The sequence below is a fragment of the Empidonax traillii genome, unplaced genomic scaffold (assembly GCF_003031625.1).
Source record: "Empidonax traillii isolate 1590-97213 ecotype Southwest subspecies unplaced genomic scaffold, ASM303162v1 scaffold560:size1140492, whole genome shotgun sequence".
Lineage (NCBI taxonomy): Eukaryota > Metazoa > Chordata > Aves > Passeriformes > Tyrannidae > Empidonax > Empidonax traillii.
In genome coordinates, this window is record NW_020955753.1 from 301,775 (window position 1) to 322,522 (window position 20,748).

At 41.7% G+C, this 20,748-nt stretch overlaps 1 protein-coding gene across 8 annotated transcripts in view; it reads right to left on the reverse strand.

The window, feature by feature from the left end:
* The window catches only part of FAT3 (FAT atypical cadherin 3), a 412,789-nt gene that overhangs the window by 214,845 nt on the left and 177,196 nt on the right, over positions 1–20,748 (reverse strand). For all 8 annotated transcript variants that reach the window (XM_027897770.1, XM_027897769.1, XM_027897771.1 and 5 more), the window contains exon 3: positions 6,764–7,078. In XM_027897770.1, coding sequence (XP_027753571.1) covers positions 6,764–7,078 — 315 coding nt within the window. The remainder of the gene's footprint in view (positions 1–6,763; positions 7,079–20,748) is intronic.

A 20,748-nucleotide genomic window follows, 5' to 3' on the forward strand; every position in this document is an offset into this window, starting at 1 on the left:
TTTTTTTTTTTTTTTTTTTTTTTGCTTGGAATGCCTGAGAGTACATGGCTGTACACAGATGTCTATTAACACCAAGATGCCTGAAAAATCAATAGCTTGCATCTCCAGAGAGTATTTGATCTGCAAACCGTCTACTGTGAATTAAATTACAGGACAATCACACAAGGTAAGAAAATATTTCCACTTACACAAAAAAAAAGAAAAACAAAGGGGTGAGATGACTCACTCAAAGTCAAAAGACAAGTTCGTGTCGCTTCTGCGCTGCAGCTCAGGAGTTAATTGAAAATTTACTCTGTGGAATAAACGTGCCCTGGCAAGCAGATGGACTTGATGATTTACATCCACTCCTCCCTGGTTTTTTCTTCTCCTCTTTTTTCTTAATTATTACTATTATTATTGTTATTATGACAAATTCCTTGAAGCAGGAACTTTGTCTAACATGCTGTACAGTGCCCAGCAGGCCTCTAGGTCCCACTGTGATTAAGTACGTAACTTAGACATCCATAGTCCTTTGATTTCCTAGCTTCTAACCCTGGGATCAAACCACTGGAAATATGGCATCTATTAAAGAATGAGCCATCCCAAGCAGAAATTAAAGCTTTTAAAATGCTCCAAAGCTCAATTTTTAACAGTGAGTATATTACAAAAAAGTAATTTAGAGCCACGCTTTTATATAATAGAGAAAGGAAAGAAAAGAAAGATCATTTAACATGTGTTGATACAACATGAATTACAGAGAATGGAAGCCAGCTAATGCAGTAGGGGAATCGCACTGTAAATATCTGTATTAGTTATGGATGGTTACATATCGGTGATGGATATATTGGGGTGGAGTCTGCAACTTTTCATGAAGTCGACATTTGTTCAGGCCACAGATGGAAAGGGAGACCAATTCCTCAAATTCAGCTTCGACTGAAGAGCCCTACAATCAATGTTTTCATCCTCTGCAAGGTCTTCTCTGGTCTTGGACAGAGCAAGGACATTTACAGGTTGAACAGCAGTGAGCTATTCATGCTAGGATATGATCTGCAGAGATGATTTACATCACACATATGAGCTGCCAAAAAGGGCTCTGTGGACAACACACGTGTGGCAGATGCCCTTCAGAAAGAGCACACAGTGGAAGGGAGATGATTTGCAATACCATCAAAATTCTAAATACGGTTTCTGATTTGATCACTATAGCAGCTAAAACACACCCTGGAGGAAGATCGCCAAGTTAGACTACAAAATAAAAAAAGCTAGAGGCCTTCATTTACAAAACATGGAAGATCTTATTTCAGAGGAAGCTTATTAAGACTTTAGCAGCATCAACTACAGTGTCAGTAGCACAGCTGAACCTCCATGCTGGGGTGAGAGCAGGGAGAATCACTCATCAAGAATAAACATATAAAGTTGTCCATTCTTGAGGAACAGACTTAAAGAAAAAAAAAAAAAAGTAGCATTAAATGGCTCTTCAAGAACAGAGTGACAAAAGAACCAAAGTAATACTAAGTTTAGCTTAACATTGTTGACCCAAAGTCCCTTAGAAATGTCACCAAAAAGTAATATTATTTAATCTTTTCAAATGCTCCATAATTTACCTTTTATCATTACATGGTGGAAAGTTTTAGGAAGCCCAAGGTCCCTCTTCTCTTTACAAAGGCATGCAGTGATAGGAAAAGGGGTAATGGCTATAAACTGACAGAGGGTAGGTTTACATTAGATATTAGAAAGAAATTCTTAACTGTGAGGGTGGTGAGGCACTAGAACAGGTTACCCAGGGAAGGGGTGGATGCCCCATCCCTCAAAGTGTTCAAGGCTAGGTTGGATGGGGCTTTTGAGCAACTTGGTCTAGTGGAAGGTGTCCCTGCCCATGGCAAGAGGTTCGGCATTAGATGATTTTTAAGGTCTCTTCCAACCCACATCATTCTAAGATTCTATTTCTTCTGGGCTGAAAAGAGGCCCTGGGCACCCAGAAGCTATGCTGCTGGCAGCCATCAGAACACACTGCAGCAGCAGACCACTGGATTTGACTCAGTCTGTGAGAGCAAAGGCATGTGGGGATTTCTTGGGACAAACCAAACAAAAGCATCCATAAAAATCAGGATGTATGGCAGGAGGGTGAAGCACCATTTTAGTGTGGCATGGAAAATGTGGCATTCAGCCAGGATCCTTGGCCATGTGGCTTTGTGAGTGCAAAAGAAAGCAAAGCTCAGCCTACTGAGAAAAGCAGTATTAATAAAAATTAAATTCTGACACTCACTAACCCCATATTAGCTTATATAAATATTAATACTACTTCAGCATGAAAATATCCAGTCTCTTTCCAAATCTAGGTGCAGATGCGACAGTTCAGAGACAACTTCCAGAGGCAGAGTACTTGCTGCTCTGGAAAGATGTACTGACCTACATGCACTATCTCTAGTGCATCCTGCCTTATATACTACAGCAAATACTGTTTCAGAGGTGTCAGGGGTCTGTTTAAATGGTGACAGCAAGAGACTAAGCAAGGTGTAACCGCATTTTCCAGCCACACAAGCATAAGTTTAGAATAAATTAATTAATAACAATGTGCACAAGAGTGAAATTTGGTCTGTTGGCATGTTAGTTAAAGTATCTCTTAAGGAATCTACGTAAGACTGAAGAGAAACTTACTGGGTTTGTTCCAAATATGTTAACACTAAACAAAATAATGTAATGGTTTGAATTAAAGTTCATTGTTTTCTTCAGAACACAGAAACATAATAAATCAATGCAATAAATTACCCCTGTGCTGTGAAATTAACACCCATATACATGAAATAAAAATAAGAATTTACAGCTCTAATCAAAGTTTTTATGAACTCCATCCTCTGTTTTATTTACCTTTTTCTACATGCCTCTCACCCCAAAATAATTCACTTGGCTCTGGCCCACTGTGGCACTCCTGGGATCTGGCCAGCCCAGCTGCTCTGCCAGCAGCTCTTCCTTCCTCCTCCTCGGCCCCCTCTCACACTGCCCACAAAGCAGCACAGCCCTGTGACACTGTGCTCTGTCAAAGCAACCCTAAACCCTTCCAAGCACAAAAGGCAAGCTAAGAGGGAAACCCCTGGCTCTCTCAGCAGCCACACCAGGGTTTGGGCTGACACCCAGCTGCTGAAGATGCTGAGCTCCAGGAATGCATCCACTGCTGCCGTGTGTACACAGAGCTGAGAAACAAAAGCACAGAGGAATGCCTTTCTCTGTAGTCATGTAACTCCTAGAGTTAGCTATTTGAAAAACATCTTTCTTACCCCTCTCACAAAACTGTGCTTTGCAATATATTCCTCTTCTCTATTATAAAGAAAAATCTCAGTTTGCTCTTGGACCTGCTATACTCAGGGCAGTCTCTGCCAGTTTGCAGAACAAGGCTGCCTTGTTCTCCAGCGTGAATGATTTATGGTTTCACACGTACTCATGTGCTACATTATTCACTTAATACTTGTACCTATGAATATCAGCTCATGAGATAAAAGTGCAGACTGAGGCGCAAACTGATGCTTGGCTGTATTTTAAAAAAAATATCAAGGTGAGGAGAAAAAAAAAAGCCTTCATGGGAGGTTGCCCACACCACCTTTCCATATAAAGCCAGTGGCACACGGGAGGGCGGCTCATGTTCCAGTCCTCCTCCTCAGAGCACCCAAATAAACCACAAGCCTGAAGAGGAGACTCCCTGCTGCCCACTTGTACTTGTGCTCCTGAAGCACAGTCAGCCCCCAGCGAGAGCATGAGCTGCCCAGGGTGACTTTGGTGCCTAAGTCTTGCTACTAGCGGCTTTTTAGCAGCCCTTCACTCCTGCAGGAGCACCTCTTCCTCTCTCTCAAATGCACAGAGCAAATTGCAGGTAATAATCATGGCAGGTCTGAAGACTGCCTTCAAACAGATCTGAATGCACGTGACACATTTGCAGTTTGACTACCTAAAAAAAGCCACCGCGAGCTGTGCCAGTCTATAAAAATGCAGGAAGTGGCAAGTTGTCTACTAAGAAGTTTCTTCTACATACAGACATGACATACAAGGAGTATCATTGCTTCTGCGATCCAGATAATCAATCAAGAGTGTAAGATTTGGCTGCAATTATGATCCTGTATCAGAACCAGGAACAAAACCTGGACTCCCTACATCCCCACTTGGGGCCTTGATCAGATGGCAACACGTGCAGTGGTACACGTGCCTCCAGAAACCTGCCCCACCTGCATGACATATATAAGGCAGCTTCCAGAGGAAGGCAAACAGTCACTGCTGAGCTCCAAAGACAATTGAGAACATCCCTATGCTCCAGGAAACTCCCTGTCTCTAGTCAAGAACAACTTCTGCCGCTTCCCACCAAAGGACGTAAAAATTGCAGGATTCTGCTTTCCTGTTGCCTCTCAGCAATGGATTACTCACAGGAGTGAGATGTCATTTTCCTGGCAGTGTTTAAACTTCCAAAGTGACACAGAAAAACAAAGATCCCCTTTCTCGAATGACTGTTCTCCCCCGACAGCAGGAGCATGCTCGTTCAGCCTACGTACACAGCAATCGCAGCATATTTGGGTTCATGTTAAACCTTTTCATCTTAATTATACAGCGTGCTGTCGCATTTAGTGCTGCTGTGCAACGCTCTACATGAGTTACTGCTGTGCTGAATCCCAGCAAGTGTACGGGTCTGGCATACTATGAGCCTCTCCCATGTGTGCAGCAGTCTCCTGTACAAAACAATTGGAGTGGAAATTATTGTCTTAGAGAAACTAGTGCAACTGCAGGGAGATGGCTGAAAGGAGCCTGGCCAGAGATCCCCAGGGGCACTCTCTAGGAAAATCCATTACGCTTTTTCCTTCGGACATCAACATCCCATCAGGAGAAAGCCTCCTAATGTCAAGGCCTGGTGCTTCCCTTTGGGACAAGGCATCTCTGTGTACACATACTCTGTCAGGCTCATTTTCAAAGGCAAAAACACACTCAAAGAGGCCACCTTGCTCAGTTCTCATTGCTCCGTGTTTGGCATCAAATTGGATGGAAGGGAATGGTTTATCCCCTCCATGACAAATCACTGTCAGTCACCAGCCAGGATGCTCACCTAGTGCAAGGGGGGGCCCTTCGGGAGTTTCCTAAGCAGCGAGTTCCTCATCCTGAAGCCTTTAAGTTCTCAGACAGCAATTTCCACAGTGCAAATGAAGATTAACCATCTTCAGTGGTAACTGTGAGAATGAAGATCTCTTTGTTAAGGAAAAGCATCCCTGCCACTCTCCAGAGGGACAAAGAGCCAACCCACAGGGTGTGCCACCAGGCTAGGGTGCTGCAGGGCTGCAGCGTGCCCAGCTCCGGTCCTTGTCACGGGCTCACCCTGACTGCCATGTGGATAAGCAGAGCCGTGCTGAGCAGATTGCTCTGTGGGAGGAGCTGATGGAAGGGAAGCACAAGCATTAAACACTGTGAGTCTTAACTATGCTACTTTGCCCAGATGGGATTTATGGGGTGGGGAGGGGGAGAAGGGGTGCAGATGGAAGAGCATCTTCGGCCATTCCAAGTGTTAAAAATAAGTGAGATATGTGCCTTAGGGCTCGGCAGATTGAACACAGTGACTATACATGCTCCATAATTCTTTACCTGGGCTTACGCCTGATAAGATCCTGACCTCTTCTTATGCCACACATTGCAATAGTAATGCCCAGCCAAATGTGGAAAATCTATTTAGTGAACATTATTTCCCTACATGAAAATAAAAATGTTCCCTCTCAGGTCTATTCCTTCTGTTTTTCTAGCTGCTTAGAAATTTGCAGGGGATATAAATAAACTTTAAAAAAAAAAAAATCAAAATCCCAGATCAAAACTAGGAGCATGACAATCAGTTGGAGCACTGTGTGAATCATCTGAACTACTTTCATAAAGATCAGCATACTGCTGTGAAAGGCCCCCTGGAGTCTCTAGCTCCAGACCATGCTGGAGGGTCCCCACCAGCCCAGTAAGTGAGAAACAGCTGGGTACATGCTGGAGCGAGGAACACCTGCTGCCAGGCACAGGTAGGCACCCAGAAGAGCACCCACAACCTTAGGTTACATCTTCTGAGGTGATTTCTTTACCAGCCTTGTTTAGCAAATGAACCAAGGGCACAGATGTGCAGAGCTGGTCTGCACGGGTATGATGCTCCACTGCCAGGCAACAATAGTACTTTAACTTTAAACAATCACCATATCTGCAACACTGCACCCACAGGCTACATCCTCAGCTGTTACAAATCAATGCAAACACATAGATTTTTTTTTTTTTTTTTTTTAAGGCCAGAGGGACTTTTAGGTCATCTAAACTGTCTTTTTGTATAAAACAAGCTGTAGAATTACATTCAGCTACTGTAATGCGGAGCCTAATTACATGTGCTGGACAGCTATTGTGCCACTCACTTCAACAGTGCTACAACAGCTTATAAAGAAAGAAAAACTGCTCTGTAACCTGCAGCAGCTTGGATCTGCTTCCTAGGATTGTTCTGCAGACTCAGTGTACAAAAGTCTCATCCCTGCAGATGCAGGGAAGAGGCAACAGCCAGTGACCCACGGAAAGAGCAATCACTGCAGCAGCGCATCTGCAACACATCACCTGCCAGTGCTTTCGTGTACGAATGCAAAAGAGAATGCTTTACACACATACAAGACGCTTTAGTCACACAACGCAACCAGAAAACAGAGGTTTGGAAAGCAATGCAAAACCAGTGGATCCTGAAGGGGAGGAAGCTGATAAATAGGTAAATTGCATTCTCCACCACCCTGAGGCAGCAGGATTTTGTTACCTGTTTTGGGATTGATCACAAAGAAGTTCTGGGGATTTCCACTTGTAATCCGGTAAGTCAGTTTTTCATTAGTGCTGGAGTCGGGGTCCTGGGCTTGGATCTGAATGACAGATACATCCTTTGGGGAGTTTTCCATGACGACTGGGTAATAGATAGGCTCAGACGTGAGAGGGGCATTGTCATTCACGTCCTCCACTTCAATGTAGACTTCAATGGTAGTGTAGAGTGGGACAACACCATGATCAGTCGCATACACTGTCAACCAGTAGGATTTGGTTGTCTCCCGGTCAAGAATATCTGCTGTGTAGATAACTCCTGCAGAAAAACAGCAAGCAGAGGATGTCAGGAACAAAATCAATGAAACATCATATCTCTTTTGATTTCCCTGTGCCTCAGAAGAGTGTTCAGCATATAAAAAAAAGCATCACCCTTAGAAAAATTCAAGTTGTGGAAAAAATGAAAACAGAAACTTGAGCTCAGGAATGCTTTCGTGAAGACAGCTCAAGTACTTTGTCTCAAGAAATTGAGGGCGGGAAGGTAAAAAGATGGCTCTTCATACATGCCCTAACGCCAATTCTTTGCTAGAAGTGCAGCTGGCAGAGTAACAGAAGAAACGCCATTATTTTCTGCTTGTGATGCAAACTTGTGCAAACCTTGGTAGGGAGAGATACAACTATTGACAATGAACTGCACAAAAAAAGTGGCTTCTCTTTTCAAGCTCCTGTCTATGCCCTTGCTAAACAAGAAAACCTAGGTGGCAGTTTAAAATAAATCCTTCAAGTTCAAAAAATAGATGGTAAATTTAATAATGAGATTTCTCATTGCACAATGCTAAAATCCAGGAAAACAAGCAATCAAAAGCTAACACAGTAGCCCTTAGACACCTTGGCCCTTAGACAATGAGCATATCCTCTTTTATCACAGGGGAAGGAAGAGCTTAGCCACTTTACCTACTGGTGTAAGAAAATATGACATATATATATGTTGCATATATACATTACATATATATATATATACACACACATATATTCATTACCTGTATATGTTTATATATGACATATATGACATGACATATACATGTACATCAGGTGGTTTCCTACCTGGTCCTAAGAAACCACAAGAGAAAGTGTGCTTGAATATAACAGAGCCACAGAGAGGGGTCCAAGTACCACCCCTGTGCCTGCACAGTTCCTGCTATGAAGGGCTTCAACCCCCTCATTTCTGCCTGATACAGAAATCCTTCCTCCACCTGACATGAACACCTGGTTTGTGTCTGGTTGGAACCAGAGAACCTTTCAGGTCCCTTCCAACCCAAACCATTCTGATTCTATGATAAATCAGAAACTCTTCCTGCCACTATAAGACCTGCTCATATTGGTGTAGTCCAAAATTTCTCTGCTTTAAGCACTGAACACGAATGCACAGAGGACCAAACACACCAGTAACACACATCAGCCAGCAAAAAACAAGCAAATGCATTTTCCCACCACTTCTGTGACACATACATCAAGAACATTTTGCTCTCCTAATATAGCATTATTAGACCTTGAGAGACACATTATTGCAGTGGATATTGCAGTATTTCTCAAGCTTGAGAAATACTCAAAAAGACAGGTTGCAGACCATGAAGTCATGTCAACAGTAGGTGGAAAATGATGGAGAAATTGCAGAGAGAAACAGGAAAACAAGAAACCTGAATTTAGTCTCAGATCTGTTTGACGCTATTTAGAACAAAACTGTCAGCTAATCCTTAAGGACAAAGGTGCTCTTAGGTCAGCACTAATAAGGGAGTTGTGTGTCTTTTTGGATTTTGGGGTTTTTTTTAAGGATCAGATTGCACTATTTCCATGACAGCTTGAAGTGTTAGAAAAGTTTTAAAGGCAGCACAGAACCCACCCCACAGTTACAGAGATGTGGCATGTATTTGTCCTTGCCTTACAGGATATATTTTTAAAAAAAAATTTATAACTTTTTCAAGTTTTGGATTTTTTTAATTATATCTTTAAATGCTAGTTTGATCAGGCATGTAAGAGAGGAAGGGGAAAAGAGCAGTACTGATTCCGGTCATGTATGGGCTTAGGCCTTTTTCCAGTAACCTCAGATCCACGTCTTTCTGTCTCAGATGTATTATTCACCCAACGAAGGTGAGCAGTGCAGCACTGGAGGACAAAAGCAAACTGTATTCTAAATATTCTTGTCGGTAGCAGCCTGTGCTATGTAATGAGTTTCTGTAGAAACATGGGTGAAATATGTAGTGAACTGTGATGAAAAGGTCTACAAGTCCAGAAGAGAAATTATATCTCAGGGATGAGTAGAGCCCATAACAAATGACACACCATGGAAATAAATAAATAAAATACGCATGGTCAAGAACCAGGCAAAGAGGATGAATGCTAGTGATCTTAGAAATGATGATTTATTCAGAAGACAAGATGAATTATTTTAGATCTTTAAGCAAAATTTGAAATAACTAGGGTTCTCCCCCAGTGAGAGCACAGAAGGTTTTAGCAGATTAAACCATGTTTATAAAGCTGAATTTCACTTATACTGAGCTGATAATAAATCTTTCTTCTGAGTCATTCCTTCATTTTATAACTCCTGGCAACAGTTACTTTTCATTTCTGTACTTCTGAAGGAAAGGATCATTGAACAAGCATTAGCAACTACCAACAGGTATGTTACACTGGTTCTTCTTTTTACTTTAGGTTTATTAAAAGGTCCCAGATATAAACGAATTCCTTTTCCTCAGTAAGTCTTGTCATTTCACCTGTCAAAACCACATAAATAATAAGGCTTTTGTTCCCTTTCAAGTTTTCCACATGGAAACCTTTCCATCACCCTGGGAACAACCTTCCACCATGCTCTTGAATGTTCTGCTCAATATGCCTCCTTGCTGTATACCCACATACGGGTATAAAGCAAGTACCCACAAGAATACACGTGCTGCCCAAATATTTAACCAATCTCTCCATGTAGGTGTGGCTGACACTTTCCGGATGGATGTCAAATGTCGTCTTCACGTGAGCTGTTTCCCCTTAAGACTAATGATGACACTTCATCATCAGCACTGCTTCTTCACTGCTATAGCATGAATGAAAAGAGGCTGATAGAGCTGGCATCAGGAGCTGTAAAAAATTCCCTGGGAATCCACAGGTAGGTTCTCACTCACTTTAGCTGAGTGCAAGTATGAGAAAAGATGGGAATACCCTTTGGGATAAGATGGAATAGGATCGCAATAAATTCAGATAAGATCACAACAAATTCAGTAAACACATTGCTTACTTCAAAGCTTATAAATATTAACTGATTCTACGGAAAGACAAAATTTTGTTTTCAGGATCAGGAGAGTAGAGGGGAGAAGAGGCCTTTGGGACCAGCCCTAAGGCTTTTCTTGGACAGCTTTTGTGGTGCACTCTTTCCAGCTGTCTGCTAATTAGAAGAGAAATATGAACAAAGGAATGACACCTGAGCTAAACAAATCAAGAAGTAAAAAGAAAAACCAGCAGAAATCCTGAAAATTCTGAAGTGGCTAAAAACTAAAACGTTCCAAGATTTTGCAGACACCGTTGTGAACACGACAGAAAAAACAGGTGTTCCCATCCACTGACATGTTACAGCACAGAGGCACTACTGCATTTCTACATTAGACAGCTGAAAAGCAACCAAGCAGGCCTTGAGCCAGCTCTTTATGTTGCCCTTGGTCAGATCTTGCAGAATCCCTGAAGGGCTGGAGCCAGCACTACCTCAGGCCCGGAGCAGCCTCAGAAAAGGAGCTAGCCATCAATCCAAAAAGCCGTGCCACCAATATGCTTGTCACCGCATTCCTCCAAGTGCATATGCCCTACACAATTCACCAGACACCACATGCATTGTGAACACTGTAAGTGAAAAATAACAACAGAGTGCATTAGTTGCTGATTAAAATCCTGGGCACATTTATATGTAAATTAAGTGCAGCCCTTGGGCTCGGCAGTGTGCCAGCAATGTGAAGGTTGTGTGCTTGTTTCTCTCTGAGGCTTGTTTTCCCTCTTTCCCTGAGAAAATAATGGGATAATTTTTTCCGTATGGCTCCTGCAATTGGACACAACAAAACACTGCATTACAAAGGATGAAGGGGGGAAAAAAGAAAAAAAAAAAAAAAGAGTAAGAAACTAGTGGCTCCTAAAGTGAACAAAGAATCTGCAAACTGGATTTCCCTCTCTCCTCTCTCACTGATTTCCTACACATCTGTCAGCAGACCACTTCAAATGACATGGTCCACTCAAAAATTATCTTAAAGTTATGTATTTACTATGATGATGAGAAACCCAAGAGGCTCTTAAAACAAAAAGGCATTAGAGAAAAGCATTATTTCTTTCATCACCTCTTTTTCGGCCCCTGTTTGTTTACTTTACACATTTGACAGTACTGTGTATATAGGTAGTGTGATGGATGGACCTGCCACAGCTCTTTAAGAGAATGTTTACTGGAGCTGTCAACCCGGGTGTTTACATAGGTGCCAATCGCCATGGATATCTGCTACACACATACGTTCCTCCTAAAAGTCAGATCATCCTTCATTAATACCTTCAATAGCACAAACATTGAAAGGGGTTCAATGCTGTTTAGTTTTTTCAAGGCAAGATTAAAAGACAACTTGGTGGTCTGTAAGAAGCTGTGCATGGAAAAGTCAGAGGAGAGTTACAAAGCTCTTTAATCTAGCTGAGAAAAGCAAACTGAGGTCTGATGGCTGGAAGTCAATGGCAGAAAAAGGAGAATGCAAATACTCAACACAGAGGATATCTGGCAGGAGCAACTGCTTGTCAGGGACATGGCAGAATCTCCCATTATTTGGCAAGTTAGTACTGGGACATTACAAAAACCTATTCTTCTATGAAAGTTATTTGCTTAGCTGCAAAAAAGTAATGTAATGTGCCATTTTGCTGAGTGACTTAGTAGCTTGTGTGATAAAAGTCGCCAAAAGTGCAAGTAGTCATAGACTCAGCAAACGATGAACAAGACCTGGGGAAAAAGGACTGACTAGGAAGTATCTGCTACTCTTTTAAAAACTTCTATCACACAGAAATACTACAGAAAACCCTTATCTCTTTTTCAAAATACAAAAATTTATCTTTTTTTCAAAATACTGCAGTGGTTTCACAGGGCTACATTTTGCTTAATACCATCAGCTCACCTGACAATTGGGAACAGCCTCAATGATGTTGCTTGTTCTCCTCAACCTTTTTCAGGAGTATGAGTTAATTGCACAAACACGCATCTTGGACTGGGCAATCAGGAAAGGTTAGATAAGGTGAATGGCCTACTTATTCCCAGAGTGGTCATAGAGCAGAGGCAGCAAAGGTAGAATGTGCCCTCAGCACGAGCTACAGTGTGGGATGGAGGTGACACTCCAGTAACACACTCCCGGATATTCCCAGCTGCCAGAGTGCAGCATGACCCTTCCCACCCAAAGCCAGTTCCTTGCTAGTGCAAATGAAAAGTGCAGTGGTTAAAGTTGCTATAAAAATTATGAACTTTAGGGTGACTGAAGGACTACAGGTAATGGATGCACCTTCCTAACTCCAGACCTCAGGAATCCAGCAAACTCCCTCAGTATGTTCAAGGGCCACATCAGCTTCTGATACGAAATTCTTGAAAAAAACATTTCCAGATGCCTCTCCCTCCTCCAGCTTCAAAACAAAGGGGCTCAGTGCAAACCAGCTACAAAGTAGAAGCTGATTTGTTGCCTAATTAAAATGACAGAAATGAGGCCGTCGGGAATGCCGACTAACAGTGAAGTACTCAGGGCTCTGTTACATCCCTCAAAGAAAGAAATGAAAAAATCACTGATTCTGAAATGCTACCAATTATTCATGATCCTCATCAAAGACTCTGTGAGTCTCGTGGCAGTAAACACAACACCTTGGTTGTCACCGAGCCATCAGCCAAAGCTCCTCATTTGCATTGCCTTGCTGGGAAAAAAAATATAAATAAATGTAGCTTTAGAAGAAAACAGTTGATTAATGACTTTTTAATTTTTTTTCTCTGCCTAAAATGTAGAGGGAGAAGAAAGAACTTACACACCTCCTCTGGCTGTACCAAGACAAAGGCTTTCCATACGCCTACCTATCTCCTACTCTGGAGCTCTGCCCCCACATATCGTTGCACGGGGGAGCCATGGAAAGATTTGTGAGTGTAAACGCAAATGTCAGAGCTAATTCAGATTCCCTGCATTAAGCAGGATGTGGTTCTTGAAGGACACTTCGTGGAGAGCTATTGTAAGCAAGAAAAGTTTAAAAACATTGCAAGTCTATTACTCATTAAACAAACAAATGTAAAATCAACCAAAATGGCATGACTTGTAGACAGGAATTTCACACCCAATTAAGGAAGAATATTTATGATTTCAAGAAAACTAACATTATGCCTATCCCTTTCAGTGGTTTTTTTGTGTTTTTTTTTTTTTTTTCTTTCTTTAGGTCTTACACACAGAAAAGCTCTCTCTATAGAAAAACAGGGTGTATACATCTTTCAGGAGATATTTATTTCAATATTTCTATTAATGGTGAACTGTAAATATAACCCACAGGATTAAACAGTTTTAGTGCAGTGAGGATGTGAACCTGAGCACCAATGCCAGACTGATTCAGCACACTTGGGCCACCAAAGCCAGTGGGAATCAGAATAAACCATACATTATATGCACCCTTTTTTAAAGTCTTCTTAAGCCATAAATCACCAGGGCCAGTTCTGAATATGGACGGCGGTATCACAACAGCCACAGACTCAACTGAACCATGAAGGAGACCTACTGCTCACCTCCCTCCCAGCGCTTGCAGCCGGCAGCTTTGAAAATCAGGCTCCTTACTCTGGTGATTAAACACTATTTCAATGCTTTCATTTAAGGCCCCCCCCCCCCCCCCCCCCCCCCCCCCCCCCCACTGTGCAAAGTGTGGCCTCCTGTTTTTATTTTATTGCAAAATTTTGTAGGTTTTAATGCACATTAAAACAAAAACTCGGTTCCTACTGAAGCAAAAAGAAATATCCCCATTGACTTAAACGGCGATTACATCATACCCAGAAACAAGTCCAAAAGCAATATTAACTTTGTGAGGTTACAGATACCTACAACTTCCTAATATTCTTATGTCTGGTTCAAATACAAAACATATATCACAAATCATTCTTGTCAGACAACAAAAGACAGGTAACACTCCTGTCTAGGGCTCAGCTTCTAATTTTCTCTCTTTTACTGATGTTTTGAATAAAAAAAATTTATTGTTACCTCATACTACAGTTTCTTTGGTGAATATTACTTCTGAGTTCCCAGAGCAGTAAAGAGAACTAGAAAACTAATCCTCAGCAATGCTATTTTCACTGACACTGAATTAGCTTGTAAATTCACCCTTTACCATGGTATTACAAAGATAATATCATGACCATCACAACCAGCCAGAATTGTGACAAGGACAATCATCATTAACAAATTTAATATACCTTCAGGTAATATATAAGCAGGTAGATAATGTACAGGTTTCCAATTCTTACTGGACATGACATGCCACCATGTATTTCAGAGGTAAGTTTAAGTTCTTTGTTGGCTCTTTGCAAAGGAGGGACCACTGCTGCTGCTGTAAGCGCAGCACCACTGTACAGAGGGACTGTAAACCCCTTCTGTTCATAGAAGAAACCAGCACCATGCAATGGTTTAGACCAAGCTTGGCCAGTTGGTTTGAAATTCAGCTCAGGTACATATGGAAACTCCAATTTTAAACGACTGGATTTGATGACCTTAGAGGTCTTTTCCAACCTTAACGATTCTATGATTCCTCTGGCCTCTGAGGTCTTGGGCCAGACAACAGCCCAGCTGAAGTCAAGGATGCTCACGTGACTTAAATGCACAGTACAATTGTAGCTCAGGTCTGTCAGGACCATTAAATCAAGTACAGCCCATCAGCATGGCTAACATTGGCATGACCTTGACACCAGGCTGGGGACAGTGTCCTGTCTGAGCAGGAACCCTGGTCAGCCCTTCCTTAGGCTGTAAAACATGAACATAACTTAATTTACTAGAGGTAGAGGAGAAATTCAACTAATAAAAGGCAATAAGTAAGTTCTGGTCACTGCACTCTCAAAAAAAAATAACAAAAATAAATATACCTGTATCTTCTATTTTTAAACCATACATACAAATATATTAATATTTATTAATTTATTAGTATTTATATATAATAGATCATATATGTATATATAAATATCAGAAATATGGAGTCTCTGTATACATATACATATATACATACATATATACATATATATGTATACATATATACATATATATGAATGATGTGATTCAAAGGGTGAATGCTGCTTCCTGAACTAGCAGTGCCACCCACCATAGGGACTGGGTGTTCTCAGGGGTCTGATCACAGCTCCCCAGTTGTCCCAAGGCAGACACCAGGGCTGGGGGACTGCTGTCATGAGGGCAGACTTCTCAAAAAAGCAGCATCTTCATGGCACTGAAATAGAGGCACATCTCAGATTAGGCACTTGACCTTCTAGGTTATCTATATTTTGAGTTTTGAGGAGAGATTCTTCCTTCTTTACCTTGAAATGACTTCAATGCTGGTTTTCTTTGCTTGCTTTATTTGGGGCCAGGGGAGGAAGGCTTACAACTTCACATCAAAATGAGCTATCACTTAAATAAGACACCTTCAAGGTCACTTACACATCAATTTCAGAGCAATTTTCCAAACATATTATCAAGACACTGAACCAGAGGCTTAGTCAAATAAATTCTCTATCTTCTTCCGCTTATGAATTAAATGAAATAAGATGTGCCAGCATTTTTACCTGACTAGAGTTTATTACCATTTCTGTGTCTTCCATTACACCCCTCTACTTATTGAAAGAAATATCCATATTCATCTTGCTTTAATATTTTTAGCTTGGGGAAAAAATAAAAAACCTTATATGGATAAACAAAAAATACACAATGGACAACTCTGGAAAAAACAAACTGCCTTCAAAAGCACGAATACAATAATGAAACCTCTAATTTATGAATAATCTCTGACAAAGCTTAACTCACTCCATCACTGCCAAGCAGTGCAATAAAATCCAGCAATAAAACCAGGCTGAGAGGAGTCATGAAGCTCCAGAGATGACTAAACCACTGCCAAGTACTGTTCCCTACTGACTACAAGAGCTTGAGAATAACAAGAGCTACTCTGACAAATGGGATGTCCTGGCAGCCCCCACGGCTTGAGCCATATTGTTCAACTTTTGCGAATATGAGATGCTACTAGCATCTCTTTGGGGGTGGCAGACTCACCCTTCTCTTTGATCTCAGAGGCACAGCAAAATATGGTGCCTACTTGTGAGGTGAATTTTGTGCTATTCCCTGGCTCTGCACAGGCTCAACTTTTCAGCCAAAGGGCTAAGAAAAACAAATGAAAAGTGCAATTTTGTGACTGTGGCAGGTGTCATGTAAAGTTCAGATACCTCAAATTTTTATAAAAATTTGCAGGAAGATCTACTGTGGGAATACACTCTTAATGGAACTCAGAAGAACAACAGCTGATGGTATAATTTCCTGCTACTCATGGTGCTTCCCCTCTCCCCCTTTCTTTTTCAACCATTTGTGGCAACTGTATTTCTAGCCCATTGCTAGTCACACATGAATTACAAACTGTGAACTCTCTTCAATATTATAATCTCTCTGCATGCATTTATCCCTCTGTATCTGTTTGTCTCTAGAGCAAATGACAAGTCCTGTCTTATTTTTGGAGCACCACTAGGATTTCAAAACTCTTGTGTGCCTTTGTGCCCACCTCTGCAGACTTCTCAACCAAATGAAATGTAGGGATAGTACCAGCAGAAAACCTCACACTGCTAGCACCAACAATGAAAGCTCTTAACCCTCACCAGTAATCTGTTTGAAAGGAGGCATTTTTTTCTCAAAGGGTCTGGCTAATGCCCAGAGTAACCCAGATTTTCTGCACATTCTCTTTAGTAGATTAATAAAGAGATCAAAGTCCGACTCATGTGTCCTCTGCCTGGAGGACTGGGAAGCTATTTTAAAAAGAAGGGTTTGCTCCTGGTTATTTTAGAAATAAGATCATAAGTGCAGCAAAGCTGAAGCAGGAAGAAGAGACGGAAAAAAAAGGCAAAGGATGTTCAAAAGGATTCCAATAAAAGTCCTGACAAGGGACTTCTGTGCAGGGTCCTCTTCCTTTATACGAAGATCTGTGTCTTTTGTACTGCCTACAGTACAAGGGATTGCTTTGGGAACCCTTCTGCAAGAATCTGTGTCAGTCTGCTCCAGCTGTTTTGTGCCAGTGGTGAGGGAGGGGGAGGGAAGTACAGGCAGCTCTGCAAGGGAGCCTGGTTGCTGGGGAGGCTGTCCTAGAGAGCAAGTGATCTCACATTCAGGACTGCAGTGCTGACCTTACCCAGCCTCAACTACATGACAAACAGGCACTGGCTCTTCTGATGGTTCCCAGCACTGAGGAGTGTCAGCCCAGGATGGTTGGCCAGAGCAGAAAAGGATATAGTGGGAATATGCCACATTGTAAATGTCTTTCTCTTTTTAGTTATACACATTATACTGAAAATAAGAGTATTATTATTATATATTATATTGGAAATAGAGTTGTTTTTCCTGCTCCCCTCATCCTCCTCCTTTTCTGGCTGTTTCTTCTGGCCCACAGCAAATGAGCAACCCTATGAAAAAAGCAGTGACATTAACCCTAGAATCTGCCTTTATCTTTCCATCCAAACATTAACCCAGAGGAGCAATCAAACAGGAAAGAGAACCTCTGAAATGGGTTTAATACCATGCTGCCCTTGAATATGAACACTGCAGGGAAGAGGAGAGTGTGATGTACAAAGCCAGCACAGGAGCACCATTTAAACCCTCCTCCAAGGCACAGCCATGTTTCCTCTGCTCAGACGTACTGTGCATGACTCCAGAGTCTATTTTACAAAGCATGTCAAAAAATTGGAGAAGATTAACAAAAAAGGGCTCCACAAACAGTCTGAGGGGCAGACAAAATGATTTACGGTAAGGGAGTTTAAGATTTCAATCTGCTAAGCTTATTAAAACGATGAAGAGGCAACTTGATTAGAAAAATCCATGTAAGGTTCATGGGGAAATATTACTGGGAAGCAAAAGGCTCTTTAATCTAACAAAATAAGGTGGAGCAATATCTAATGATTGGAAACTGAAGCCAGGAAAAATAAAATTAGCAATCAGCTTGATATCCTTTATTATTTATTTTTTTTAAAGCAGATGATTAATTCCTGGAATAATCTCTAGACATCTGCAAATGAGAGCTACAAATTGTTAAGGGAGAAACATTTCATGGCAAATGCATGCTATGCTTTAGTTAGAAGAAGATCATTTAGCAAAAAGGTATAAAAGTGATATATAATAGACAGATATATAAAAATGGATGAAATCAAACTATCTGGTCTTTCCCAGTTTTAAGCACTACAGATCTGCGAACACTGTCCAGCTGTCTCCTCCAAGGAGAATGGAAAAAGGACGCAAAATGGGTGATGCTGGGCTGTGGCAGTGCTCCCAACACATCCAGCTGTACTCCCATGGTCTTTTTTTTTTTTGCTCCAACAGCCTCACTGCCATGGTGGGGAGAAGACACATCTTATTGAAAAACAAAGCTCCTGATATCTTCTCGTTGTCATGTATGAGGGCAGGCAAGAAACTGAAGTCCTGTTCTAGAGATGTGCACACGGCATTAGAAGCAGCACACGTGCTGGTAGTGACCACCAGCAAGCCAGGAGCATTGCTCCTGTCCACTGCTTCTGTCCAGGAACAGCACCAGGAGGGATGCACTGCAGGGGTGGCAGGGAGTGGCCTGGTGTTCGATTAGAACATGCTCTCAGCCAGCCAACTTTGTGGCTTTGTAAGAAAAATTAATTGCCCCTGTGTTTCTTTGAGTGAATTTTACAGTAGATAAACTCTTTCCAGGCAGCATATACTTGATCAATATTGTCCACAGTCCTGTTTTGCAAGGAAGACATTTAGCCTTTCACTGTGAAGTGCAGATTGGATTCACTGAAACCTGAAGTTTTATCTAGATCCATTTGCAGGTCTCTCCTCAGGTCCAGCAAATGAAAGTTTTTTCCTCTGTATCACGCTGGCTTTGTGCACAGGGGCCTAGGTACTCAACAGTCAGCATGCCAAAGAAGAGGTAACTTGTTTTTGATCAGTACTACTGCTTTAAATTGCCCAGAAGCAAAGCCCTTAATTTTTTTCTTAAGTATGCTTTTAGATGTACTCTCTCGTCTCTTCTGACTGAGTTCAAGAAGTGCTTGAACAATACACTTAGGCACAGCGTCCTGTGCAGGGCAAGGAGTTAGACTCAATCATCCTTGTGGGTCTCTTTCAACTCAGCATATTCTGTGATTCTCTAGAGAGGCTGAGGAAGAGACTCCCCACCTTTCATCCCTCCTGTCCAGAGGGTGTAAAATACAAGAGACCAAAGTTTTGTTCAGATCTGTCAACATCAAGATCAGGAACATTTCCCGTGTTTCCTTCAGAAAGGACAGCATTTCAGTTTCCCCTGTTGAGCAGACATGGGACTGGCTCTGGTAGCGCTTCTAAGAGCAAGAATGGGTCTAACACCCCAGACCTCTTTCACTTGTGGGGAATTACCCTCCACAAAGCAGTACCTATAAGATACACTTTGGAAAGATGCCGAACCTCTGCAGGGGAACCACACATGATTTCACCCACACTATCATTCTGGAATTAATCAAGGAGGGCCACAACCACTTGTGGACGGCTGGTAACTGATGGTTGAAAAGCTGATACCCACCAATTCATACCACAAACCACACAGAAAACTCCTGATGCCCTAACTTGAGCTCACAAGCTAGAAGGTTACTGAAGAAACTGGGTCTGGTGCTTCCATTAACTGGGACCTGAACTTGCAGACCTTCAGAATTCTCAAAAAGAACAGGACAGGACAGTCCACTTCTTGACTGCGTGCTGAATTTAACTGCAGTCCTATTGAAGCAACTACAGAGTTTAGTTCTTCTTTTAGAGCCCAAAAGGGCAGGCTGGGGAGCTGCTTACTCAGAAATCATCAGCTTCAAAGTCCTTTTTTGCACAACTTCACTGACCCCCAAATTCTGTCCTGAATGTAAGTCAAATGCTCTCACCTTCCTTAGAAGTTTGGTTTTGTTGTTGGCTTTTTTTTTTTTTTTTTGGTCTTATTTTGAGTGGAAGATGGTAGGATGCTCCCACAACTCTTGAACCTCCTTTTCAGATTTCCCAACAACTACCCCAACACCATACACCTTTCACCAAAAACTGTCATAAGCCTTCAAAGACTTCCTACAATTAATCTGATCTCTCGTAGTGTGGAAAAAAAATCCACAAAAATTTCTAAGTGCAATCCTAGATGCTTCTATGCATCTTTCTAAAAGGAAAGTCTTAGAGACAACTACAAGATTTGCATGGGAGGCCCTACAGCCATATCTGTGATTGCAAAAAGTGAAATAACTAGAATTCATTTCCATGTTGGATTTTTTCCAAATCCCCTTGAGCAACCTCGCAGTGCCTCCGCAGGAAGAACTGCACGTGATCATTAAGATAGTCAAAAGTTTAATTTTCTGCATTGCATAGAGGAAATGGAGCAGGGGTTTTAACACTGAACCTATCACAGACCCAGCACAAGCAGAACATAATTATACTTCTGTTTCACTCTACATACTCTGTGTGATAATAAATCCAGGTTCAAAGAGTATATGGAAATATGCTGGAGTATACTGGTGGAGTGCACAATTCTTTTCATCTTGGGGAAGCTCTAGTCTTATATTTATCTTCAAAAGTCTTCCACAGGTAGGATACCCTTCTTCAGACAAGAAAACAGAAGGGAGTAGCAAGCTGACATACACAAGGGAATGTGGCAAATCAGAGCAGTACAATAAAAGAGTTGATGCAGACAACCCTATCATGATCATTGGGAACATTGCCAGTG